General features: G+C 57.2%; 1 protein-coding gene across 9 annotated transcripts in view; it reads right to left on the reverse strand.

Moving 5' to 3' along the window:
* Positions 1-21,415, reverse strand: part of FOXP4 (forkhead box P4) — a 36,909-nt gene extending 15,494 nt beyond the window's left edge. For 4 of the 9 annotated variants that reach the window (XM_068419084.1, XM_068419088.1, XM_068419085.1 and 1 more), the window contains exons 1-4: positions 21,224-21,415; positions 12,089-12,178; positions 4,063-4,185; positions 2,075-2,161 (exon numbers count right to left, since the gene is read on the reverse strand). In XM_068419084.1, coding sequence (XP_068275185.1) covers positions 2,075-2,161; positions 4,063-4,185; positions 12,089-12,178; positions 21,224-21,415 — 492 coding nt within the window. Of the gene's footprint in view, positions 1-1,716; positions 1,759-2,059; positions 2,162-4,053; positions 4,186-12,088; positions 12,179-21,223 lie in introns of all 9 variants that reach the window. The other 5 variants (XM_068419091.1, XM_068419089.1, XM_068419082.1 and 2 more) reach the window with 4 other exon arrangements.
* Between the last annotated feature and the right edge of the window lie 4,720 nt (positions 21,416-26,135).

Here is a 26,135-nt window from a genome sequence, read left to right on the forward strand (position 1 = left end):
ACAAGGGAAAGAAGGAGGCTCTGGGTTTACAAACCTTGCAGCAGGGCCATCATTAAACACCGCCGTGGATTTCCATGAAGGAGCCGATGGCGGCCAAGAGCGGCTCCGCGGTGGCATCCCACACACGCCAGCCATGCCCCGCGCCATCGCGTCGGCTGCTGCCCAACGCAGGCTGTAACAGCAGCTGCCCGAATTCAAGGGGTGAAGCCAACCCCACAAAGCCCAGACGGGGGTTTTGGGGAGGGGAAACACTATGACATCCACTCGTGGGGATCCCCTCGCTGTTTTTCCCGGCCATGGGGTGATGGTGCCGCCGGGAGCTGGACACGCACCCCTTTAGCAGCACCTAATGTCCCTTTTTCCCCCCCGACGGCCACTCAGACTTCCTTAGCGGACAAATTTCTCATCTCCTCTGTACCATTTAATTAAAAGTTAACACAAGCTTTTTAAACCAGGAGCCCGCTAAGCAAGCCCTTTGTTAGAGCTTAATTACATCCCTGTTCGTTGCTGCGATATAACATCGCTGCGGCCAAGAGGAAAGTCCTTGAGGAAGCTCAGATTTATGCCTCCCCCGTTCCTGGAGCACGAGCAGCTACTCCAGCTCCTGGAGATGGCTCCGATAAAGCCTGACCCTGCGCACGCTGCGTAAATATGCCGACATCCCGCAATGAAAGCCCGGGTCAAAGTCTATTGAAGGCTCGAGTGGGTGCTGGCCCGACCCCGAGCTGCTCGAGCTGCCCTATTTCCCCCCAGCCTCTGCACGACTGCTGTGGGTTTCCATGAAGGAGAGGAAAACATCCCCAAAACTGAGCGTTGCTGATAGAGCCGCGACGCCTCGGAGCACGTTACTATGGGAAAGGACAGCAAAACCCGTCGGGTAAAGAGAGTTACACGCGACTGACGTGATCGCAGCCGCATAAACTCAGAATCACAGAACCGTTTTGGTTGGAAAAGACCTTTAAGATCATCGAGTCCCACCGTTAACCCAGCACTGCCAAGGCCACCACTAACCCATGTCCCTCAGCACCACATCTACACGGCTTTTAAATCTCCCCAGGGATGGGGACTCCGCCACTGCCCTGGGCAGCCTGTTCCAGTGCTTGATGAACCTTCCCATGAAGAAATTGTTCCTGATATCCAACCTAAACCTCCCCTGCTGCAACCTGAGGCCGTTTCCTCTCATCCTATCGCTTGTTACCTGGGAGAAGAGACCGACCCCACCTCGCTATACCCTCCTTTCAGGTACTTGTAGACAGCAATAAGGTCTCCCCTCAGCCTCCTTTTCTCCAGGCTCAACACCCCCACTTCCCTCAGACGCTCCTCATCAGACTTGTGCTCCAAACAAGTCTCCAAACTCATAGCTTATAACCCAAAACACTTCTCCGCCATGCAACTACCTCCCCAGCAAAGGGCACACTGCTGCCGACCTGGCCACGGGGGGCTGACAGCATCCCCTGCCTGAGCACCTCTGGCCAGAAGAGCCCTTTGCTGGCACCGCCGCTGTTTCATGCAGCGCTTGGGTTTCGCAGAACCACCTTTTGTGGTCCTGGTTTGGGTTCCCACCTGACCAGCCAGCGTGATGCCGTGCCAGCTCCATCAGGACTGGGCTGCCCACCCCGAGCTGTGCCGAGAGCCTGGCAGGGCCAGCGCGTCGGGCGAGGGCTGAGCCGAGCCTCCTCTGCCTGCCGCTGGGAGCCCTCGCGCTGTGCCGGGGGGCTGCGACCTGGCCCTCCTGCCGGGGAGGGTCCCACGGCTCTGCTGGAGCTGCCTCCCCACACCCACCACCTTCACCGCTCCCCACACCCGCCCCAGAGCTTCTAGATGCGCTGAGGACGTGGTGCTGAGAACGATGCAGCTCAGTGCACGTGCCAGATTGCAGACAGGGAAGAGGAGGAGAAACTCCCAGTGCCCAGACTGGCCACCCTGGAGCCCCCGAGGAGCAGGATGCCCCCGTGTCCCATCCCTGCGGGCTCCCAGCTGGCTGCTGGGATTCACACACACCTCGTTTTGTGCTGGTCCCCCTTTTATTTGCTGCCAGATCTGATGACCCAGAACCCACCCGGCGTGAGCTCACCTCTTTGGGTTGCTGCTTTCCGGCTTGCTGCTGTGTCAACAGCTGCAGGTGAAGCTGCTCTTGTTGCTTCTTGTAGTATTCCTGCAACTGGGAGGGAGGGGAGAGAACAGCCCGGATTAGCAGCAGAAACAACGTTCGCATCTCCTTGCCTGGCACTACCCCGTGCTTTGTCACAGCCGTGCCAGCTCCTGGCACCATGCTGTCGGGGCGGGTTAAGAGGAAAAGCACCCGCCGAAGGAGTCCCGGCTGCAGAAGACACCTTGGGCACACGCTCCTAAGGGCTCTGGGTCCCCACAGCGAGCATGATCCCCAGCCACCACCACCACCAAACCTGCCCTTCGTTTTAACGCCGACTGTCGCCCTGGCTTTGTGCCACCGGCCAGGCCAGGGGCCTCCGCCTCGCCCAGCCCCAGCGAGGAGGGTCACAACCCCCCGGCTCAGTAGCTCCTGTGTATCCTGGGGACTTTGCAGCTGCACTCGTGGGATTTTGTTCAATGGGGGGATATGAAACACCAGGAGGTGGGTGAGGTCCTTGAGAGAAGCAGGCCCAGGCGCTCTGGCACGTAACGCAGTGTTTCAGCAGCGGAGAAACCCCATTTTTGGCATGGTGGGACCCCAAAACACCCCTGGCAAGTGCTGTGAGAGTCGGGGGGCTCCCAGTCTGGTCTGGCCAGTGCAATCCTGTGAGTGCCAGGGGCTCAGACCAGCATCCCCACCACGGGAAAGCGCGGGCAACCCACCTCCTCGCAGCACCCCGGCCAGAACAGAGCGGGTTGCTGGGCCAGTAAAACAGAGAAAAATACCCCGGCCCCGCAACGAGCCACCGGAGAGGGTCCCAGCGTGCAGGAGGGCAGCGCCGGGACCTGCCGGCATCGACGCCAGCTCTCACCCCGGCCCCTAAATAAACTGTTGGTGATGGATTTGCTGCGCGCAGGGGGGGCAGAGGCACGGGGAGGTCAGCGAGAGCCGGCAGCCCCCCTCTCACCCAGCCCGTACCCCTGCGCGGGGCTCAGGAATGCCCCTTTGGATGCCGGGAAGCCTTTATCAGCTCGGGGCTGACAGCGCTGACAGCAGCAACTTTGCTTTTTCTGTCGGCGAACAGGTTTGGAAGGGCTGGGTGTTTACCCGAAAGCCAATCAAAGCCGTGTCTCTGCAGCATGGTCGAGCGCGGCTGCGGGAACATTGGGTCAGGGGTGAGAGGTGTGATGTTTGGTTTTCTTCTGGTGGAGAATGCGAGCTATTCCGGCCTGGGTTGTTTAATTTGCAGTCAAACGTGTTTCTTTATCCGGCTCCAAAGAGGCTCGGAGAAGGACCCACCCAGGGTAGTGTTTACCCTTTGTTCTTTCCCTGGGGCCAACCTTGAATCCTTATCGGCCTGTTTGGAGTAAACAGGTACTGGAGGCAGGAGGAAGGGTGGGGAGGATGCTTGTGGGATTTCTCCTTCTCTCCCTCCTGCCAGAGTGAGGTGTTTACCCAAGCAGACCTGTTTTGTTTCTCAGCGCTGAGGTTTGTTTTTTCTCTTCTCCTCCTTTTTCTTCCCTCCCCGTTCCTTTTACATTTGAGCTCTCTGGAAAAGACGAGCGGGGCCGTGAGAAACAAACCCACACGCTCAGGTCTGGAGCTGGACCCGGGCACCTGCCCCAAAGCCCAGGCAGCGGCTGCGGGGGCTCTGCTTGGGGTCTGTCAAGCCAAGAGCATCCACCCTGACCCCAGCTCTCCCCAAGAGCTGGGCAGCCCCAAACCAGCCCTTGTGCAGGAGCTTTCTGGGCACTGAGACCCTGACTTGGGCTTTGCCAGCACTGGTAGCACCTGCAGCTCTTTTCATCCCTTGGTGCTGGACATGCTGGGAATCCCCAAGGAAATACGGGGGGAAGGCAGGAGCCCAAGGAGGAAAGGACCCACGTGCCTGTCCCCAACAAGCTCCAGCATTCATGGACACCAGTGACAAAGGGCTTGGCCTGACCCGGCCGATGCACAACCAGCGTTACCTGTTGCAGCATTATCGCCTGCTGCTGCTGCAGGAGGGCCTGGAGCTGGGGCGGCGACAGGATCTGCTGCATTTGCTGCGGCGTGATCATCTGCGGGGACATCATGGCCACAGACACGGGGACCTGCGGAGAGGAAGGGCACGTCACCACTCCCAATTCCAACCCTGGAAAACCCTCCCCACGTGCCAACAGCCTGCGAGTGCCTCCCAACCCCCGCTGGACTCTCCCAGGGCATCCTCCGTGCCCCCCACCCAAGCACCACTTTCAGGTGAAGCTCTGGGCCACGAGTGTGTCCTGGCACCCCGAGGCCACCGCTGGGGACAGGGCGGTGGCAGGGAGATGCCCTGCGGTGCAGCTGGCACTGGGGTGAAGCTTCCTGAACCATGAGCTCCCCCCGGGCTGAGCGCAGGATGCTCTTTGCCCGCAGGGTCGTCTTTAAATGCGATTTAGCTGGGAGGAACGAGGAGTCGAGGAGCCGGCGGCACACGGGTAGCCAGCTCCAAACCACAGCTCCCTCCCCTACTGTGAGCACAGGGAAGGAGCCGGGCACCCCTCCTTCCCTTGGGGTCCCGGAGGATGCAGGGAGGAGGGAAGCACCAAGGGAAGTGGGGAAGATACCAATCACCCAAATAACTTCGCAAAGCAGAGCACGGAGGAAGAGGTTACCAGGTTTTCCATAGACACATCAAAGCTTTACCTCCAGTTGACACCAGTAACTCACGTAATTACCATGCCAAGTGGAGGGAGGGCTAAGTAAACCTGCCAGCCCCTGCCTTTGGTTATCCTAACACGGGTCCACACCCCCACAGCAAGGCACCAGGGAAGGTGTCGGTGATGGATCCCAGCCCCGACGGTCCTGCCCAGGTGGAGCAACGCTGCCTTCCCACCCACAGCCATCAAGAGCTGCCTTGTCCCAGCCCTCCGCCCATCCCAAGGCTCTGGGCAGGGTTATGGCTCTGCTGTAATTTAACAGCCCTTCCTGGATGCTCCCTTTTCCCAGGAAAGCAGATGACGGCTGCTGGTCGGGGGCAGGAGAGCTGCTGAGCCACCAGCAGCCTCGTGCCAGCCCTGGGCTCTTCTAGGGGACCCCAGGACCCAACTTTGATCCAAAGTAGACGCCTTCTCATCCCCTCACTTCAGGATCTCAGGACCTCAGAGACCAAGGGACAGAGAAACAAAGCAACCAGCTTCAGAGCACCTGGCAAAGTCCAAACGGGACCGTGGTACCTGCCCAGGAGCCCCAGCGATGCCCAGACTCCCCAGACCAGACCTGGGGGCTGCGTTCCCCCCTCCAGCCACCCCAGTGGGACACAGAGTCCCTCCCGTCCGTGGCGGGCGTCCGGCCGGGCTGGAGCACGCTGACCTTCAAGGGAGATGGCGAAGGCTTATCTGTTTACTCAGGCGCTTTGCTGGAGGGAGGCGTCGCAAGCGGGCAGAGCCTCGTTTGTCGCCGGCGATGCCCCCCCGCCGCTGCCTTCGTGTCAGAGTTATTGATTAATGGCTGCGTGTTCACACCCAAGGGCTGCTGCTGGGGCAGCACCGGCTCGGCTGGCGGCGGCGGAGGGCTCAGGAGGGCTCCGGCACCCACCGACGAGCCAGGAGAGCCCCAGCCCCAGCCCCAGCGAAGAGCCGCCGTTTCGGCGGTCAGGTGCTGGCAGGCAGCTGTGCAAAGCCCTCGGCGAACATCTGGGCAGGCGGCGAGGACAGCGAGAGGGGAGAGCGAGCGGGGCGCGCACCCGCTCACGGGGAGCTAAGCATCCTGCTAATTTCCCTTTGCCAATTCATCAGCTGGCAACGTGCTCGGAATGAGAGCCCCTAATTAATTGCTCATCTGCATCCCCTCATCCAGGCGGGCTCCCCGCCCCCACGGCCCCTCGTACACGTTCGCTGGCATTTTCAAATCGGAGGCATCCTAATTACCGGAGAGTTATAACACCTTCCATTTCTCGCCCAGCGGACTGACACCCTGTCAAGAGCAAAGAGAATTGCCAGAGGTTTTGACAACACTAATTGCCCCTATAATCTAAAAACACAAAGGAGAGGCGATTAGTCGAGAGGGCCCCAGCTCTCGATCCGACACGAGGTTTTCACAATGTTACAAGAAAACAAAAGCAACGCTTTTTAGAGTTTGATGGCTGCTAACAAAAGCAGAATTATATTTTCATACAACCTTTGTCTGCATTAAATGGCTTTTTTTTTTTTCTCCCACGCTCGGATGCGGAGCTGACACGGGGAGATGGCGGCAGTTTTGCAAGGGGGTGAGGTGTGAATGGGGCAAAGCGGTGCCAGCTCTTGCGAGGGGTGTCCGTGCTTGAGTGCCAGCGGACGCCGAAGTCACACAAAGAGTTTCCCCTCCAGCGTGGAAAATATCTCCCTCTCGCCTAAGGTTTCTGGGGAGGGCAGGAACTTTCTTTAGTAAAAGGGGAAATTCCCATATACAGCAAGTTTTGCTCCTGCTGCGGCCATTCCTCACCACCAGCGTGCAAGGGGACAGGGCCAGCCTGGCATCGCCAGATAACAGCGGGGCTTTGGGCAACGGTGACCTCTAAAGCTGGGATCCAGGCGGTCAACACCACAAGGGAGAGCCGAAGGGCACCAAGCAGAGTGGCACAGGGGGGTACGAGGGGTTTGCTGCGCCCAGCTGCCTCCTCGCCATCCCAGCAAAGTCCCTCCCCAGGCACCGGAGCAGCCGGGGACCACGGTCGCACCCAGCGCATCCCTCGGGCAGCGGGTCCCAGCCAGCCCCGCAGCAGCGGCTGGTCCCCAGCCGGCGCGTCACGAGCTGGCATCTGCCAGACACCGACTCAGGAAGGGTTTGACTCACGCCTTGGCCGGCTGCCACTCCGCAAAACTGCTTACTAACAGCTCCGGCTGCCTCCCGGAGAGCCCTGGCGCTGCCGCGGCTCTGAGCGGCGAGCGGGATCTCGAGGGGGTGGTTTTCCAGGCGGGCTCCGTTGTAATCCCTCGGTGCCAGAGGACGGGGCGGGCGCGGATCATCGGGCAGCGGGTGGAAAACGAGACGGGAATTACAGGGGAAACTCAGCGCTCAGAGTAAGCGCGGAGTAACTCTGCCAAAGCCGGCTGAGCGAAACAGGGCTTGGCCGGGTGTAACGCAGCAGGACGGGGCAGCGATGCTGTTATTTAAATCTTAGATTTATTTTTTTTTTTTCCTTTTTAACGGGAAGCGGATTGCAGCTCCCAGCCCTGAGGCAGAGCAGGGAACGCCAGGGCCTGCTCTTGGCTCTCAGCACCGCGGGGCTGCCATCAGCGGGACAGCCGCCCTTGTGACCCGCGGGACAGCCGGCTTGGCACGGCGTGGCCGCCGGGACAGCCCCCATCAACCCGGCGGGTGGGAGCAAGCCCACGGTTTGCTCAGCCTCAAACCATCCCTGCACCGACCGTCACCCGCTGCTACGGGAAGGAGCATCTCCACGTCCACCCCTAAAACGACAGGTCCTGCAGCAGGGCAGGCGCAGCCCAGACCTCGTCCCCCCCTGGTCCCCGCTGACCCGAGGGGGCTGTGGGGCCACCGGGATGAGTTCGATGCTTCCCGCAGAGCCCACGGCGCTGCACGTCCTTGTCTCCGATCTAATCTCGGGTTTTAACTCCCAATTAGGAACAACGGCAAACATGTTTGCACTGTTTCTCTTTTTTTTTTCTAAAACACCCTTTTCAAATCCAAAACCAACAGAAACAAACTGAAGAGGTTGGCGAGGGAGGCCAGGAGCTGGGAATAGGCAGGGGGGAAGCAATCATCACCAAGAGCAGCTTCAGGCCTGCTGTTTTTAGGGGCAGGGGATGAGCAAATCCCTCCCTGAGCACCAACTTCTTGCTGCCACAGCCGGAGGAGAGCAAACCTTTCACACTGAGTCCAGTCAAAGCACGCAGACATATCCACGCGTCTCCTCCCGCGCTCAGCATCCCCGGGGTGAGCTCCAGGATTCGGCTGGCTCAGACCATCTGTGAGAGCTTCAAACGCCCAGGGCCAGGCAGCGATGCCTCCTCACACCGGCATGACCCCAGCCGTGGTTATATACCCCGGTGGGTGGCACAGGGGCACCCAAACGCTGCTCGAACCCCTTGTGCTCACACCACGCTGTGCCTGGACCTTACCATCACGGGAGAGACGACAGACCAGAATCTACCCGGGCTCAGAGGAGAAACCAAACCCAGATCTGCAAAGGAGCTCCAGCTCCATGTGCCAGGCTGGGTTTTGAGGCTGTGGGGTTATTTTAGAGAATCACAGAATCAATGAGGTTGGAAGAGCCCTCTGGGATCATCGAGTCCAACCGTTGCCCTGACACCACCATGTCAACTAGACCATGGCACTAAGTGCCGCATCCAGGCTTTCCTTAAACACCTCTAGAGATGGTGACTCCACCACCTCCCTGGGCAGCCCCTTCCAATGGCTAATGACCCTTGCTGAGAAGAAATGCTTCCTCATGTCCAACCTGAACCTCCCCTGGCCAAGCTTGAGGCTGTGTCCTCTTGTCCTATCGCTGGTTGCCTGGGAGAAGAGGCCGACTCCCACTCCACTACAACCTCCCTTCAGGTAGTTGTAGACTGCACTAAGGTCACCTCTGAGCCTCTTCTTCTCCAGGCTAAACACCCCCAGCTCCCTCAGCCGTTCCTCGTAGGTCAGACCCTCCAGACCCTTCACCAGCTTGGTCGCCCTCCTCTGGACTTGCTCCAACACCTCAACATTTATGAATATTTTGAACAGCTTCAGCACCAAAGGAGTAACTGCCCCACGTGGGGGTGGGTTGTAGCACAGGGCGAGCAAGGGAGCGGGAGCCAGCATAGCTGTGTGGAGGACAACCAGCCCCTGATGTTCAGCTGCACGCAAAGACAAGGAGGAATCGGTCCCCTGCGTGTTCAACCCAACGTGAGTCCTCGTTAGCCCAGTGCGCCCTGCCGGGGAGGCACTAATCACACTAATTGGGCTGCGAGACGCTCAAAGGGAGCCTGGGGGATGCTCGTGGCAGAGGCAACGGCGTGCTGGACCGCTCGCTGCCCGGCAGCCCCTTCCTCGGCTTGGGGCGCCCCGAGCATCACCCAGGCAGGACCCCCGGGGGGGCTACACCTCCTCCGTGGGCACAGGGTGCTGGAACGGCTCATCACGCCGATGAAATCCACAGGGATTGAAGTGACGCCTTTGCTCCCCTGTTAATCCAAAACGCTGCGGCGGTGGGGATGGCGGAGTGGGGTGAGAGCGGTGGCAGGGGCTATGGGGGGCTCCGGGAAGGAGGAGGGGGAACGGGGACGGGCAGCAGCGCTGCGAGTTCAAATGGAAAAATCTAGCTCCGCGCGAGCCGAGCCGGCCGGGCTGCTGTGTCTGCTCCTGGAGAGGGAACGCAGAAGGGCTGGTATTGATCTGTCTTCATTACCCATTTCACTCAAGTTTCAAATCAACAAAATACACTTTTCCGCTCCGCCGCCCTCCCCGCGCAGCGCACAAAAGAAAAAGCAATTTCCCGCAGTTCGCTCCAAACTCCTCTGCCCTTCCCTCAGCCCCTCTCCCGTTTCAGAGGCTTTTGCACCTCGGCAAATTGTTCCTGCCGGAGGCTGGGAGACCCTCGGGCTCCAGGGGCTGAGCTGGGGAGGGGACCCCAAAGAGGGACCCCCCTGCGACGCGGCGCTGCCTCCAAGCCACAAATGGCTCAGCCCCAAAAATACGGGGCACAGCCAGACCCCCGCTGCCTTCCCAAAAACACCCCAGCACCTCGTGCCACCAGATACCAGCAGCATCTCCCCAAGCTGGTGGGATCCCGGGAGGAATCCGCCGCAGCAAAAGCCCTCAAATGCAACACTTTGTTGGCACCCGCCAAGATTCTGATAGTTTTAAAATTACAAAGAAATAAAACCATTTACAAATGTTTCAGAGTGGGGTTTTTTTGGCTTTTTTTTTTTTTTTTAGACACAGCTGTAACTGGAGCGTCAGCTGCGCGGCTCTCCACGCACACCTCCAGGCATCTGCGGGGAGAGAGGGGTCAGACTCCAAAAAAAACCCAACCCCAAGATCCCCATCGAGCCCAGCAGCTCCCTGTTTGTTTTTAAGCGCACGCTGTCACCGCCTGTCGTTAATATTCCCACTGGCTCGGTGCCCCACAAACGTCCCGTCCCCATCAGTGCGGCTGCGAAGGTGCCGGTGGGGAACTCGCAGCCCTCCTGGGCGCTGGGTCGGGGGCTCCCAACGCTGGGACCCTCCCGCTCGCTTTACCTGACTCAGGGGGCTGGGAGTCATGGGGACGCCACTGAGACAGCTTGTCCCCAAAGCACCCAAGCGATGGGGAAATCCAGCCCAAGGGGCTGAGGAGCAGCTTGCAGAGCCCGCGGGGGTCCAGGCTGACCCACCGTGGGCACCCCAGGTCCCAAACACCGTGATGAATCCCCCCGGTCCCGCTGTGCTCCCCCTTCCCTCCCCAGCCAGGGGCTGCTGCGCTGGGACCCAGCCTTCCTCCTCCTCCTCCTCCAGCCGTCCTGGCCAGTCTCATCCACACCACTCTGCCGTTAGATAAACTTCCTTTCAAAGGAGCCTGCTTAATCCTCTATCTCCCCTCAGTCAGATCCCGCTCCAGCTGCCGGCGGGGCAGGGGGGGGAGGAAGAGGCCGGTCACTGCTGAGTTATGAGCTATTTCTGACTCACGTCTACAACTTTCACAAGTCCTTTTGCAACAAAAAAAAAAATAAAAGGGAGGAGGGGAGAGGACGGCAGATCCAGTTCACTCCAGCAAAGCCGCCGGCCAGATGGGCAGGGAGGGGAGGCGAGAGAAAGCAGGGAAGGGGGGAATGGGATGCTTGGTGCATCACGGTGCAGGGATGGGCAGGGACACGCACCCACGGAGGGGAGCGAGGCGCCGGTTACCGGAATCTGACTTCACCCTCGCTGCCTTTGTCCTTCGCAGACATTTTCCATGCAGTGACTGCATTTCCTTCCTGCGAGCACCGCTGGAAAAAGCCGCCTGTTTGTGCCGCGCAAGCCCTGATTCCTGCTCCTCGTACCCCAGCTGCTGCTTCCCACCCTGCTGGGGCAGCTGGGGGGGCTCCGGGCTCCCCTGGTCCCTGCGAGCCCACCCTGGTACGGGCAGCACCGGGACGGCACTCGCTTGCCAGCCAAGCTCACCCGGCCATGCGGGTCACCAAGCCGACCATCACCCATCCCAGCCCTGGCTCTCACCAGCTCAGCCTGGCATAAGGCAGGACCCTCCAGCTCTGAGAGTGCTTGTGCTAATTACTTTCCTTTGTTAATTAAACCCACGTGGCTCTAATAAGGTAACCTGCTGTTCTCCGATAAATTTAATTAGCCTGAAGGGAGAGCCCCTCTGCACAGCTATTTAAATTGTCACTTCCCATCGCTTGGGCTTTGCTTCTTTCTGCCTCCCCCTCTCTGGGTTCACACCCCTTTTCTGCCCCTTTTCTTCCCATTTTCTGCCCCTTTCCCGTGGCAGAGGAGGGCAGCAGGGCAGCAAAGGTGAGGTCCCTCCTCCCCTATAGGAGCAGGATGTCACCCAAGGGTGCTGCACCCACCCAAAGCCCTGTTTTCCTGACGGTGACACAAAATCCTACCCCAGACAGACCTTTGTCCTGTCCCAGTGGCTGTCCCATGCCGGAGGACCTGGGGGACTGTCCCTTATCCAGCCCTGCATCCCTCTCACAGCACCCAAGCATCAATCCTGGGGTGCCCTGACCCTGGGGAACTCTGCACCTCCCTATCTGAAATGCTGTCCCAAGGTATGGTGGCACACGGTGACCTTCCCCGCCTGGAGCCAGCCCTTCCCTCCCATCGCCCTTTCCCACCATGTCACCACACGATGGGGACCACAAACCCCTCCTAAAAAAAAAAACCCCCAAGAAATTTCTGAAGGTTTACAGGGGATTTAACTCTTTGGGGGCTCCTGGTGCGTTTTAGCCATCCTGAAGACGGAGGCGACGTGTGTTTGGGCTCTCCCACAGCATCAGTTCGCAGCCGAGCCCTTCCCGAACAGGGGGTGATGGGGACACACACGCACGCGTCCTCGGGGCTCACCTGCACCGCCGGCTGCTTGCCCTCGTTGCTGCTGGGGGAGCTCAGCCCCGTGGCCTGCTGCAGCAGGAACTGCCGTGCCACCTGGAGAGCCTGCAAAAGAGACACAGCGGGGTGGGTGGGAGGAAGGCTGCCCTCCTCCTCCTCTCTCCTCGGGGCACGCTCCTGCTCCTGGACACAGGGCCAGCCGGACTGCTCCTCCACGGGTTTGGTTCACGGGGTACAAGGAAGGGAGCGCTCCCCGCACGCTCTCTCCTGCCACACCAGCATGACCAGTACATCCCATTACAGGCCACCGCTCTCCTCGCCCCCCCAGAGCTATGCCCCTGGGCCTGGACCATGAGGACCTGGGGGCAATGCTGTCCTCTTCCAAAACCCCCACCACATCTTCGGCAAGTCACTGGGTCCAGCACCGTCCTGCCTCTGGCAGGTTTCCACTGATTTATTCCACCCTTGCACGGAGCCACCACTATGTTTCTGCTGCTGCTGACATCCCTTGTGTCTAAAGCTACCGGGTATATTTAATTTTACATCTGATTGTCACGCCGGAGCACCAAAAAGTCCCAGTCACCGCCCAGATTTGGGGCAGGGCAAGCGCAGGATTACACCCTGAATTAATAATCCACGAACGCGCCCGCGTGGGGTTTAGGGTGATGCAGGAGGAGTTCAGCAACTCACACAAGTGACCAAGATGAAACCGGCTTATTTTGATGTGTGTCTGCCTAGAAAGAGTTACGGGCTTCCTTAAATCGTTTGCGCAGATGAAGGTGTCTCGTAACAGGCAAAAGAGGGAGAAACCAATATAAATCGATAAAAAACACTTGTGGAAACACACGCAGACACAAGCAACCATGAGCGAGCCGTGCACAGCAGCGTTGGCCACTGAAGAAAGTAGGTGAAATTAGGGAAAATCCTGCGAAGAGACGGGGAGGAGAAAGGAGCAAGCGCGAGGTGGCTGGTCCAGGTGAGCGTGGCCAAGGATGAGCACCGCGAGCCGAGAAAAGGAGCTTCATTCAGGAGCTGGGAGAGGGAATAAAGCTCTAACAAAAACAACCCTGCGGTACCCGGCTGCTGCTCCCAGCCCTGCTTCCTCCTACGCTCCTTAGTTTTGCTTTTAAGGGAATTTTTATCTTTTTTTTTGGGTCCATTTCTGAACAACGGGGTCATTGTAGCCCTGCCCGCGGGACGGGTTTGCGTTAGGGCCCGGTGCGGGGTCAGAGCCCGGCTCGGCGGCACGCGGGTTCCCCAGGGCTGTCATCACCCCGGCCGTAAATCACCGCCCCGGCCTCCAGCAGCCGGCTGCGCGCCCCCAGAAAGGGCCGTTTGTTAATTCCTCGCGTTTCCAGCTATAAAGAAGAAAGCCCCTGGCCCGCACGCCGCCTTCCCACCCCTCCCTGCCAAATCCTCTTGCCAACCGCAGCGGCATCACCACCCTAACACCCCACCCCACGCCACTCGCTATTTATTTAACCTCTGCGAACCACGGAGCACCCACAGCACCCTTATAACTGCTCAGCGGAGCACCCATGAAGACTCATTACCTGTGTTCTAATTAAAAGGTCCCATTTCGTGCTCCTCTCCGCAGGGGTTGCTCGGGAAGAGCGTAACAGGCAGTTTTAGAGCGAAGGATGTCCAAGCTGTGCCACACCACTGTTTTTTTCTGCGAATAAAAGTCTCCCGACCCACTCCTTGCACGTGGACAGGCGTTAGGAGCACATTTGCAAAATGAGAGATAATTTTAAAGCTGCTGCCGAAGCCAGAGGCTGCTTGCAGGGGGTTCAGCACACACAGCCCTGCCTATTTTATTTACAAAAACACCACTTCCCAGCACGGGACCCAAACCCAACACCTGTGCCCCGGACGCAGCACGTGACACCCTCTGTGTATGTCACCATGCACATGCCCCGAGAAAGTCAAAAGCCCAGGAGTTTCAAAAGCCTCTGGGCTCCTAATGTCACCCTCGCAGGACGAATCGCCGGGGCTGCACCCCAGGGTGCACCCAGAAGCGGACACAGCCCAGCGCACCCAGAGCTGCCCCGTGCCCAGCGCCTCTTCCCAAGCATCCCTGGCTGGTTCCTGGGGATGCTCAAAAACCGCATTACCGTTAACTTGCAAACTCATTTTATCCAAACGATTAAAAAAAAAAATAAAATCAAATCCTTGAGGACAACGGTGGCGATGTGCTGCTGGGAATCGGGGACGGTACGAGCCCGTGGTCCCAGTCCCGGAGCCGACGCAGCCCCAGCGCAAGGCACGCTTCTCCGCGGGCATGTTATTTCCCTGTTATTAACAGTTAATAGATGTGCATCGGTAACGCGAACACAAAAACCCTGTGACAGTTATGACAGCTCAAGCTCTGATATTTTAATTACTTTTTGAAATGAAAACAGTAATTCCAGTTAAAAGCCGAGGGTGGAGGAAGTCAATCGACAACTGCTCAGCACCAGCGTGCAGCCGAGCTGGCGGGTCCAAGGCACCCACCCAAGGACGGGTGCTGGACCACTGGCTCCCCAAGCTTTACCTATTTTTCCACATTTCCATTTGACAGAAGTTTGCATGGATTTGGTTTCTCCACCTGCACCACGTGAAACTCCTCTGGTGTTTGCAAGGACCATCTCACAGAGGGGACCCGCTGAGGCAGGTCCCTGCCCCAGCCCCAACAAAAATCAGTGCAATATGCAGGGAAAATACAGCAAAGAGGGGAAAAACAGAAGAGACGTAATGCCAGCACCCAGGCAAAGCACCAGGCAGGACTTCTCCCAGAATCTCTCTTTCTAAACCCAAATCCCGGCTGGCCCACGGGTGCCACCGAGCCCCCAGCGCCCGGCTGGCTCAGCCCCGCTGCCGACCGCCCACCCCGCGCCGCCTCTCAGGGGGGAATTTAATTCACTCCCTGCTGGCTCCCTCACTTTGTTGTGCTCTGAAGCACGAAATTACAAGATTTACAGGAAAAAAAAAAAAAAATGACATGGCCTTACAATTGCACACAGGGGCCTCCCCGCCAGCGCCCCGGAGCTGCCCCCTCCCTCCCTTTCCCACCACCCGGCAGCGATTTCCACTTAAGCCCAAGCTCAGCTCAGCCTGCAAACGAAGGATGCTCTGGCTGGCAGCGCCCAGGGCTGCAAACCTGTTGCACGAGGCAGGTGGAACCCCGAGAATTGAATTTCGGGATGCAGAGCCCCGCGTTATCTGCATTTGTCACCCCAAAGGGCAGGAGGAGCAGCCCGGCTGCTGGGGGGATAAAGCCTTTCCATAGGGATAAGCACGGAGGATGTCGCCCACAACCTCTCCTTAGGGCTGGGAAGACGTGAAAGCAGAAGGAAGAAAGCCTCCTGTGTAGGAGTGGATGGGCTTTCACCTCCTGGCTCTGTGAACCGGAGAAAAAATGATTTATTTTTTTAAAAAAAATGTATCCTGCTGCATGGTGTTATTCAAGAGTCATTAGCATGTTACCCGTAATTAGGAACGAATGGGTTGTGTCAAATTCATCACGCTCCTGGATGGCTCTCTTTGATCAGCAAATTATCCCATAAAAAAGTTTGCAACGTCTCAGACACTTACGTCAAGAGCTGGTGCTGCTCGGCTTTGCCCTCCCCAAGAGCAGCAGCAGCACATTCCAGGGCTGAGGAAGAGGATGGTGACCCGGACTTTGCTGGGGGTGGCCCACAACTACCCCCAGCTACATGGGGGCATATAAAACATCAGTTCAGAGCAATCCCCAAAGCCCCCTACCCTGCTAGAGCCAGGCCCGGGGTAGGAAAGCTTTTAACCTGGTGGGATTTTGCTCAGTTTATTATTTTAGCTGCTCCCCTTTTTTTAAGCACTAAAGCTGAACTGCAAAACCTCGGCCAAGATTTCACCAGTTCCTTGGTGCATTTTGTGCTATTTCTCCTACACCAGTCCTGGATAGGGTCCATGGTAGAAATAAAACGTAGTCTGCAACTATCCTAGTTTCTAAACAAGTATTTTTAAAGGCAATTAAAAAAGTCCTTAGACAAGTTCTTAGCGCGCTGGAGGAAAAGCCTCCCCCAGGCTCAGCACCTCAGCCCAGACGTCACCCCCGCAGCACCGCTGTGGGCTCCACACTGGGCTCGCACGAGGGTGTTTTGCAGCGATGCCACAGAAGGCTGAGCCCTAAGAGATGCTGGAAGGTGTGTGCAGGGATGGGGTCAAGAAATAAAGGCTCTGTCCAGCCAGCACACACGCTGCCAGGCCTGGCTCCGAGCTGCTCCCGCGCAGCAGAGCTTTCCCCATCGCAGAGGGGGCTCTGGGGGTCCCCAGCCCACGGGGACACTCGCCCAGAGACACCCAGTCCCTCCAGTTCGCTGGATAAACCCCAGCTGGATCCTCCCCCTGACTTCAGGCAAAAGCATCTCATTCTCCAGCGGGGAAGCAGCCCGTTATCCCGGCTCCCAACATACCTGCGGGTTATCGTTAATTCTTCCCCCAAAGGCTCGTGCTCCGGCCGGTGGGACCCCAAACCCCAGCCCTGGCTGGGACAGAGATGTCCCAGGGTGGCAGGAGGGCCAGCTTTCGGCCGCCTTCCCCACGGCAAACACCACAAAACTCACTTGTACCCGCGGGGAACAGCAGGTCCCACCCGCCCCCAGCGACGGAGGAGCCTGGGGAGAGGGGACGGCGGCTCCCACCCCATTTAGGGTGGCTGACTCACACTTCAGCCCCTACCTTAACCCCTCATCCCTGCCCGGTCGCCCTTTTCCCCACAAAAGCTGCCTCTCCAAGGTGTCCCGTTGCCTTGTCAAACCGAGAAGAAATAAATCAAGAAGTTCAAAAGAAGTTTGGTAAGGATGGAGACGTCCGTGGGTCCTTCTAAGAGCACAACAAGCCCCGGCCTCCCCAAAATCAAACAGCGCAACGGAAAACCCTGCCCAGGGTATTTTTAAACTACCTTATCCTACACCAGGTATTTAATTTCACGAGGATGTACTTTTTAATTACGCCCGGACGCTCCAGCTGCCGGAGCCAAAAGCGGCGTGCCGGCTGCCTGCCGCGCAGGGGGAGCGGGTTCCCCCGGCCCACGACGGGAACCGCTGCCCAAAAATAGCCCAGGGATTTTCCACCTGGATGGGATCAAAGCTTTGCATGGGGTTTTAACCTCCAATGAGTTAAAAGCCACCCTAAAAATGATATAAACCCAAGAATTTTGCAAGGAAGGGGATCTATAAAGAGAGTCTGTGTCTTCCCTCTTCCCCTCGTTCCTTTTGGAGGGTAGAAAGAGGTTGGGAAGGGATGAAAAAATGTAAAAAAATAAAAAAAAAAGATTTTTTTACACTAACCTCATAAAAATGACATCGCCACATTCCAGAATTAGAGCTATTAAAACAACACACACGGATATTTTTAGATGGATATTAACGGTAAATGATGCCATATTGAGAAGTGCTTCCACCCTGCCCAGCCCTGGTCTTGCTTAACCAGAACCAAATGGCTCAGAGAGATCAAAATTAACACAAATGACACAATCCTTCACAGGGGGAGAGAAAAAAAAAGTCCTTTTTACACCCGGCCGGCTTTGTGCCTCTCTCTCTGCCCCGGCTGCTCTCCCTTGCGCTGCACACGCTAATGCTGCTGGACTTTATTCCTCCTCTCTTGACTCTTCAGTCCTCGCAGGCGAGGGGTTAAACCCGTTGCCACTAATGAAGAACACAAGGAACAGGCTCCTGAGGATCCCACCCCATGAAAAAAAAAAAAAAAAAAAGGAAAAAAAAACCCTCCTGCATTTGTACTCAGTAAAATATGAAATATAAATCAAGGAACCTAATAGAGAGATGAGTTTCGCTTAAGTGCTCCGGTCTCATTTTTATCTTAAATACCCTAATAATAGCGGATTACACAATAGAGTTGAGATGTGATCACATGTTTTAGGGAATGGTATCTTTCCTATGGCAGAAGTGCCTCTCCTTCCCCCATCCACACCCTTAACTACTAAAAAAGTCCAATTTGCTGCTTTTTTTTTTTAAAAAAAAAAGTCTTATTTTTGCTTAATAACTTAACACTTCTTTCACGTGTGTCTGCAATAAACTGCAATATTATTTTTTCTTTTGCATAATAAAATAATGCCAACAGCGTTCGGCGGCTGGATTTTCCAGATGGCTCCTTTTCCATGGGATTGCAAGTTGGAACGAGCTACCGTGCAGCGGCCTGGGTCAGGGACCCTCCCCATGGTGCCCCCAGGACATCCCTGCTCCGAGCACCTCTGCACTCTCGCCCCACCACCCCCTGCACCCCAAAGACCCCCCCAAGACCCAGCCTCTCCGCACCCCACGGCTTTACGCCCCAGCTCCCAGGAGGAGACTGGGAGAGCTGGGATTTTTTCCCAAAATTCAGGGAAACCCTGCAGAGACCTGAATCATGGGAGATCAGCCCCGTGCGATGCCCACCCGTGGGTCTCCCCTGACCCCCCCACTGCTCCCGTGGGGTGCAGCCCTGCGCCCCGATGCCCACGCCGGAGCATCCCCCATCGCAGGGATGCGACACCCCCATCACCCCGCTTCCTGCCCAGCCATCCTCCGCCGAGGATTACGGGGATGGGGGGGTCGGCGTGGCGGGGGGGGCGAGGGGCCATCCCCCACGTTAAAAACCCATTAATGCGCGAAGGCGGCGGGGCCCTTTGGAGCGCGGCCGGAGGATGTCAGCGCGCTGGAGGTCTCGCCACGTTCCCACAGCAACGGCGCTGGGAGCCCCCGGCCCGCGGGCAGCCCTCCCATGCCCCCGGCCGACCTCTCCCCTCCGCCAACCCCGGCACAATGCAGGCGCGCGCTATTCAAGCTTTTCAGCTCCATCCCGCCATTGAAAGCCCGGGATTTAACCCGAAACGCCATCCCCTGGGCTGGGGGGAGAGGGAGGGGGGATGCTCCAGCCCTGCCGAGGAGGAGGATGCCCCTTCCCCACCCCATCCCGCTGGGCTCCCGCTCTCCCTCCGGCCTCTCCAGACCACGGGATGCTCTGAAGTCGCACGGATCAGGGTGGACAGACCGACCGAGGACGGCGAGAGAAGGCTGGGCTCTGCGGTGGAGCTGAGTCGGTGCCATGGCTGGCAGCCCCTGTCCTGGCACAGCCGGGCTGGTGCAGCCCGACACCTGCGTCCTCTTGCTCCAGGGACTCCCCAGAGGCCAAAAATCAGCCTCAGGGGGTCCCTGAGCACCCTACGATACACCCAGCTCCCACCCAGGGCATCACCTCCAGGCAGCATCCTCAGAGAGGAGCTTTAACCTGAGAAGTCCCCACAGCCCAAACAAGTCCCAGGGCTGGCTGGGCTCATCCTTTCAAAAGGGTGAGAGCAGAGAGACCACGGGCACCAAAAAAAGTCCAAACCAGCTCATTTTGCCAAAAAGGTACAAAACCAGCCAAAAAACGAGTGCAGAGCACACGCCACGAGGAGCTGCATCGCCCGAGCAAACCCCTCCGGACACAGAGCTCTAAGTGGCTGGTGGCCCTTCAAGCCTTGGTGGGGTGGTTGAGCGGTGGGTTCCCACCCCTCCAGGCTCCCTAATGTTTCTTGGGGATTTCATATAGTTAAATAAGAACAAGGATTGAGCACTGACATTTCGGGAGAGCCGGGACAGAGGAGCTGTCAGACGGGACCAGCCCAGCGGTCCAGGCGCCTGCCTGCGACGAGGGCGAACGCTGGATGCTCCCGAAGATGGTGTAAAGCCTTCATAAAGTGCCTAATTGTGCACAACTCTCTATATGGGGACATTTATTCCTGACCCCAGCTGGTGCTCAGCCTGTTCCCTGAAGCATGAAGATTGATAGTCCTTAGGATGTTGGGTTTGGTTTTTTTTGCCTCCTCCCAAGGTGCTGCCATTGCAGATGTCATTTGGTTTTGGAAGTTCACCAAACCCTCTGCCTTAATAATTCCACGTGCCGAGGAGTTTCCCAGGGTAATTACACCAGGAATCCAAAAGAAGAAATGCAAAAGGGTGAAATTAAACATCGGCCGTGCCTTGGGCAGGGCAGGATTTACGGAGTGAGCTCAGGGAGCAGCATCCATGGGGTTGAGCCAAGAGCAGCAGCGCTCTGCACTACAAAAACCCCTTTTTTCCTGATTTTCCAGAGGAGATAACCCCGTTTCACAACCACGCTGCCTGCCCTCCCATCTGCACCGCTTCGGCCGTGCAGGCACAAGCATCTCCGATGAAATTCGGGGCCGTGCCTGGCGCGGGGAGGGGAGCGAGCGGCGGCTCCTGCAGCAGGGGTGACTCGCAGCGGCGTTACACGCATGATTACCCTTCGGATCAGGGGAACAGGGGCTTAACTGCGTGAGAAACGGCTGTTATTCAGGTAATGGATTTACAGCACTCGCTACTAAAGTATCAGACACAGCAATTTTTTACAGCTTTCACGCTGGAATTTATGGCTCAGGGAGGCGATCTCCGTACGAGGCAGGGATCATTGCCTTATTTAGTATCCGAGGAGGAAAATTTATGTTTTCTCCAAAGTTTGTTTTGAAAGGTAACCTGTAGGCACGCACACACGTCCCCCCGCCCCCCTCCCCACAAGCACGGGCTCCCCGAGGTGCACACACGTGTGCTCAGGGACAGAACTGTTGCACGCATGTGTCGCAGTCACACGTGTTTTCGGCCACGCGTGTGAGGTTAATTCTTCAGTTTAAGGCACCAGGAGCCCCAGAGAATGAGAGACCACCTCCCGTCACCCACCTGGGTGACCAAATACAGACTCAGAGAAAACCTGCTCCTTATTTTACAGTCAAGAGGTCTTTGCCCTGCTCTCACAGCCCTCTTTTTCCTGCGCTGCTTTCCCCCACTGATGAGGGGACAGAGCAGGCAGACCCCACCAGCGCTGGCAGGACCTCCCCCCACCAAAATGCAGCCATCTCTAGGGCAGCAGGCACCAGCCCACGAGCTGCACGGACGGAGGGGCTCCATCTCCCAGGGATGGGCACCCCCAAGGATGGCACCTGCCTTTTGGGATGGCACTTGCACCCCAGCACCAAGCTGCACCAAGTCTCGTGCAACCCATCTCCTGGGCCAGCCCCGGCGGACAAGAAGAGGGTAAAATTAGGTGTTTCCCCCCAAACCCAAATCCTCCAAGGACCCAACTCCAAGCTGACTTGTGTAAGGCAGGTGAGAGAAGGAAGCAGGACATCCCTCCTACCTGCTGCTGCTGGAAGTGCAGGAGCTCCACGGGGCTCATCTCGCCGTTGGTCTCCCCGCCCGCGGCTCCTTCGCGCCCTCCGCCCCCTCCGCCGCCGCCCCCGCCGCCATCGGGCTGGTTGCTGAGGCTGCTGACCCCGTTTTGGCTGGAGGGAGTGGACCGGATCGTCTCTGAGGCGGATTCAACCATCATGACTTGCTAGTAGGACCTGAGGAGGAGAGAGCAGAGGCTGAGAAGAGGGTCTGAAACCCCTGGTTGGCATCCCCACCTCCGCCCACCCCATCTCCGATCCCCACGAGGTCCGGCAGGGAGATGTAGGGATGGGATGTCAAACCCCAGCCAGTTTTAGCTGTGTTCAATTTACTCCAAAAAATAAACGTGCAGCAGTGTGAGCTGCCGTGAACCCGCTGCCAGCCCTGTAAGCACTGGAGCAAAGCAAGTGCAACCCGTCCCTTAGGAAAACATGTTTTCAGCCTTCTCCCAGGCTGATGCAAGATATAAAGCCCCACAAATGCAGGATTTTTCATAGAATCCCAAATTATTTCACTTTGAGACACTGGAGACGACAAAGTTAGAAATTTTCAGCAAGGCTGCACACCAAGCACGTGTTATTTCACCGTGAAAATCTCAACGGGGTCGACACGTTTCCACAAAGCCCTTCAGCTCCCAGCAAACCAGCACCTCCCAGCAGAAAGTTTGCTCCCAGGTCAAGGAAGCCCAAAGGCACTGCGGAGCTGGGACTCCCAGACACCTCCGTACACCCCCTCCTCCTGCTGTACCCCTCGGATACCCTCGAAGGACCCAGCTGGGCGCTTCACCCTCAGGTGCAGGGCCTACAACAGCCATCACATTTTCAGCCCTACACAAGCCCCCCGCAGCCACGTTTTGCAACTCTTGCACTTTATTTTCATGCAATTAGAGGCTTCCTCCTCACAAAACAGCAAAACTGCCTCTGTGGAGGGGTTTTATCCCTGTAAACCCTCCCTGCCCATCACCCCGTTACACCCAGGGCGTGAGGGCACAACCAGCCCAAGCTCACAGCCCCTCCCCAGGCCCCAGCTCCAGGGCTCGTGCCAGCAAGGGTGCCCGCAGGAGCAGCGTGGTGGGATGCTGGTGGGCTCAGCACAGCCCTCCGGGTACTTGACCGGGTTCGTTTGGCCAACACAAGCTCCCAAGCTGGGGAAATCGCTGGGCACCGGGAGAGCCGCACGCTGGAAAAGCTGCTCGTACCCAACGCGCAGTTGGCTTCACAGAGGCAGGTGCTCAGTGCCAACCCTCCCGCATCCCTCACCCCCCCTGGCCTTAAGTGCTGTTTGAATTAAGGGTTAGGGGAGGGACACCTGAGGAGTCACAGGGTTGGTTTCAAAGCAGCAAAACAAAGAGCCTGTGCTCAGTCGGGTTGGATTCGTGGGCAGGTTGTTGGCTGTAGACCCGAGCATCCCCTTTCCTGGGAGAAACTCCTGGATCCGGGCTGGTACCAGAGGAAAAACAACCACCGCATCCAGCACCCGCCAAGCCCCCCAGGGCCACATCCAGCCCCAACACACCCCCAGAGCGGGATGGGGGCACGGGAAGCCCCCCTGGAGCCAAGGGTCTCTCCCTCCTTCCCAACACACGCTTTGCTCTGCGGAAGAGCAGAGGACACGGGTTTATCTCATCCACACCGGCTCCTTCCCCACCGATGGACGCTGGAGCAGGATCAGCGTTTACCTCCCACCACTCGCAGCCAGCGAGTTTGAAATGAAGAGGGGAATAAAGCAAGAGGGATGGGGAGAAGAAATACTGTTTCTCCCTTTTTCTTCTCTTTCTTTCCCCCCTGTCTTCCTCCCCCCCGCCCCAAAAGACAGAAAGACAAACCGCGAACAACATAATTGCTGAAATGTGGCGTGTAATAATAGCTATTCAGAAGCTGATCATTCATATTAAACAGGGTGAAGCAAGCTTCTCATTTGCATGTTGGAGATTATATGCATTTCAAAAGTCATTTCCGCGGGGTATATGACTGACATTAATTCCCGTGTGGAGCTGCCGGCTCCCCTCCCGCCGTCCTGGCACCGCCAAACCCGCGCGCGGGGTGACACGCCGGTGGCTGCGGGAGGGTTCAAGGTTAACGAGATTAACTGGGCGTTGGGTTTGTTTGAAGGGCAGGAGCCGGGATGTCGGGGTGAGGGCACGGCACGGCCGGAGCAGCTTCCCGAGGAGGGATCGGGAAGGATGGGATGCTCGCCTAGGGATGCTGCTGGAAGAAAGAAAACACCTTTCACCCTCTAAAACTACATTTGCTCCTTTCCACCCCAGGAGTCAAACAAGAGAGCACAGAAATATTAAATTATTGCTGTTCCTTTTCTCATTTTCCTTCTGAAATCCACCGCCTGCTCCGTGTTTCGACCAGGCTCACGGCCCTGTGAAGAAAGCCGGGCTCTGCCCGTGTCCGGCAGTCACAAGGCATCACCACGGCCAGAAACTCGGCAGGATTCAAAAAGGGATTTGACTTTTATATGGAGAACAAGAATATCCAGAGTTACAACAGGAAGTATTAAAAAAGGAAAAAAATAAAAAGTTTTTGGAAAGGATATAAAACTTTCCTGGCTTCAGGGCATAAATTGAAGCTTAACTATTGGGAATTAGGAGGAAATCTCTTCTGGTGGAGGAGCGGTAAGCGTGGGCTTGCTCTGCCGGCCCCAGCCCCTGCCAGAGCCGGGATGCTGGAGCAGCTGAACTGGCGCTGGGGTCCAGCCGGGTGATTCCCCGAGTCGGGACACGAGGCCAGTTGGGTTCCCTCTCCAAGTCTAGTAAAACTCGACTTCCCGTTCACAAACCCTGCTGGGATGCTGGTGTGTCTGGGTTCCCAACACTGCAAGGGAAGTCATAAAAGAAAGTCATAATAATAATGAAAATATTTCCATTCATATAAAAGTTTTACAAAACCTTAAAGAAAAAAAAAAATGAAGCCAGTGTCTGCAGTGCTATAAAGTCGATTTAAATTAGGAACAAGCACTTTTCCAGCCAAGACTGGTCCGGGACGGCTGAAGCCACGATGGGAAGAGCAAAACCTGGCTGCAAGCACCGAAGCACACGTGCATCCCTGCGCACAGACAGGAGGGCTCTGCAGCATCCCGGCTCCGGCTTTTCATCTATTTTAGTTCAAACACAGCCAATATTTTCGGGATTCTCCATCCACTGGTATCCAGAGGGTCTAATCAGGATCAGACCTTCCCCCAGGCATAAAGGCAGGGGCCCTGTCCAGACAGTCCTCGCAGAAGATACAACACCCAGATAAAGTAGAAAAGGATGGTTTTACTTAAAAGGGGAGGGGAGGAGACCCCGCCAAATGCAATGAGCAACAGAAGCTGCACAAATGGATAGCTAATTACCATCTCAGGCTCAAAATCACTTCACTCAATAAGCACTCTGCCTTTTTTTTTTTCCCCCTTTTACTTAAATGCACACCTTGCACAGGACAAAGAAAAAGAAACAGAGAATTACAAATGGAGTAAAGAATCCCCCTGCCTTCAGCAGTACCATATGGCAATGAGAATATATTAATTACTGTTGCTTTTTAATTAACAATTGCTTCATCTGAGCAGCAACATTTCCTTGACATCCCCCGACTGGCTGCTAACCTGCAAAGTGCACGGGCCATGCCAAGTCATCAATTCATTTTTATTGACATCCCCCCCCAAACACACACACGATACCAGGGTTTTCCAATTAACACCTCCACACTCTCTAATTAGCACAATTAACAGACTGATGGATGCCTAGAGCTTCCCTGCAAGGGAGGGTGCAGATCAGCCGGACGGGCTGCTGGACACAGCTCTGACTGCGTGCACGTGTGTGCCCGACACGCGTGTGCCACGCTGCCCAGGGTCCCATGGGAGCATCACGCGTGTGCCGTGCCGTGGAGCCCGGCATCACCACGGAGCCTTTCCGAGCCCCGGCAGAAAGGGGAGCACAAACACAGAGCCAAGACTCGAAGCAAAGATTTGCACCGAAGGACGTAGGGTCTTTAGGAGCAGGAACATGAAGCATTTACAGAGCAATTTCTCCCCAAAAGCTCCCAACAAATTTTGGGGCATCCAGAGCCACCCGAAGCAATGATTCTCCACCTGATTCAGCTCCACAGACATCAAAATTAAATAGCACTTCTCAGCCCCCGGGACCCGCAGAAACAGGTACAGCCGAGACCACGAGCTCCTACGAAGCAACTGCCTGAATGCCTCTTTTATCCACTCCTATTTTTAAATACCCTCAATCCCACGGTCCTCAAGGGCCCCGTAACTTTGGGCTGCCCTTCGCGGGCTGCCGGCAGGACCAGGGCCACGTACGGACCCAGCACTGCGGGTGCCTCCTCCCCACTGCCAGCGGGTCCCTGTCCCTGAGCCCCGTCCCCATCCCCACACCAGCGGGTGTCCCTTGGCCTGTTTCCCCAGACGCAAAACCCAAGAGCATCCCCAGCTCGAAACCACCACCTGAGAAGGACCAGGAGGACCAGTGGGAAACACCAGTGGGAAAACGCTTCCCCCACGTCTCCACGAACCGAGCAAGGTCCGAACAGCACAGAAGAGGCAGGTGATGCCACATGTCCACTTGCAGCCCACTACCGCGATGCTCTGGAGGCTTTTTTCCACCCTTCCCACCACATCCCAGCCCCAAAGCGGTTTTCCACATCCTTCCCCCCAGCTCCAGCCTCGCCAAGACCCGGAGGGGAGCAGGGGGCTGCCCCGCGGCACGGCGAGGGCTCTCCCTCCGGCAGCCCCTTCTGCGGGTACCCACAGAAGATGCAGGAGCACAGACCGAGCAAATCCCCCCAAAGTCGTCCAAGTCCTGCGGGATGCTCCTCTGCACGGCTGGGAGGAGACGAGGACTCGGGGAGGCTCGATCCCAGGCACTGGATCTGCTCCGAGCTACG

The sequence above is a fragment of the Nyctibius grandis genome, chromosome 27 (genome assembly GCF_013368605.1).
Source record: "Nyctibius grandis isolate bNycGra1 chromosome 27, bNycGra1.pri, whole genome shotgun sequence".
NCBI lineage: Eukaryota > Metazoa > Chordata > Aves > Nyctibiiformes > Nyctibiidae > Nyctibius > Nyctibius grandis.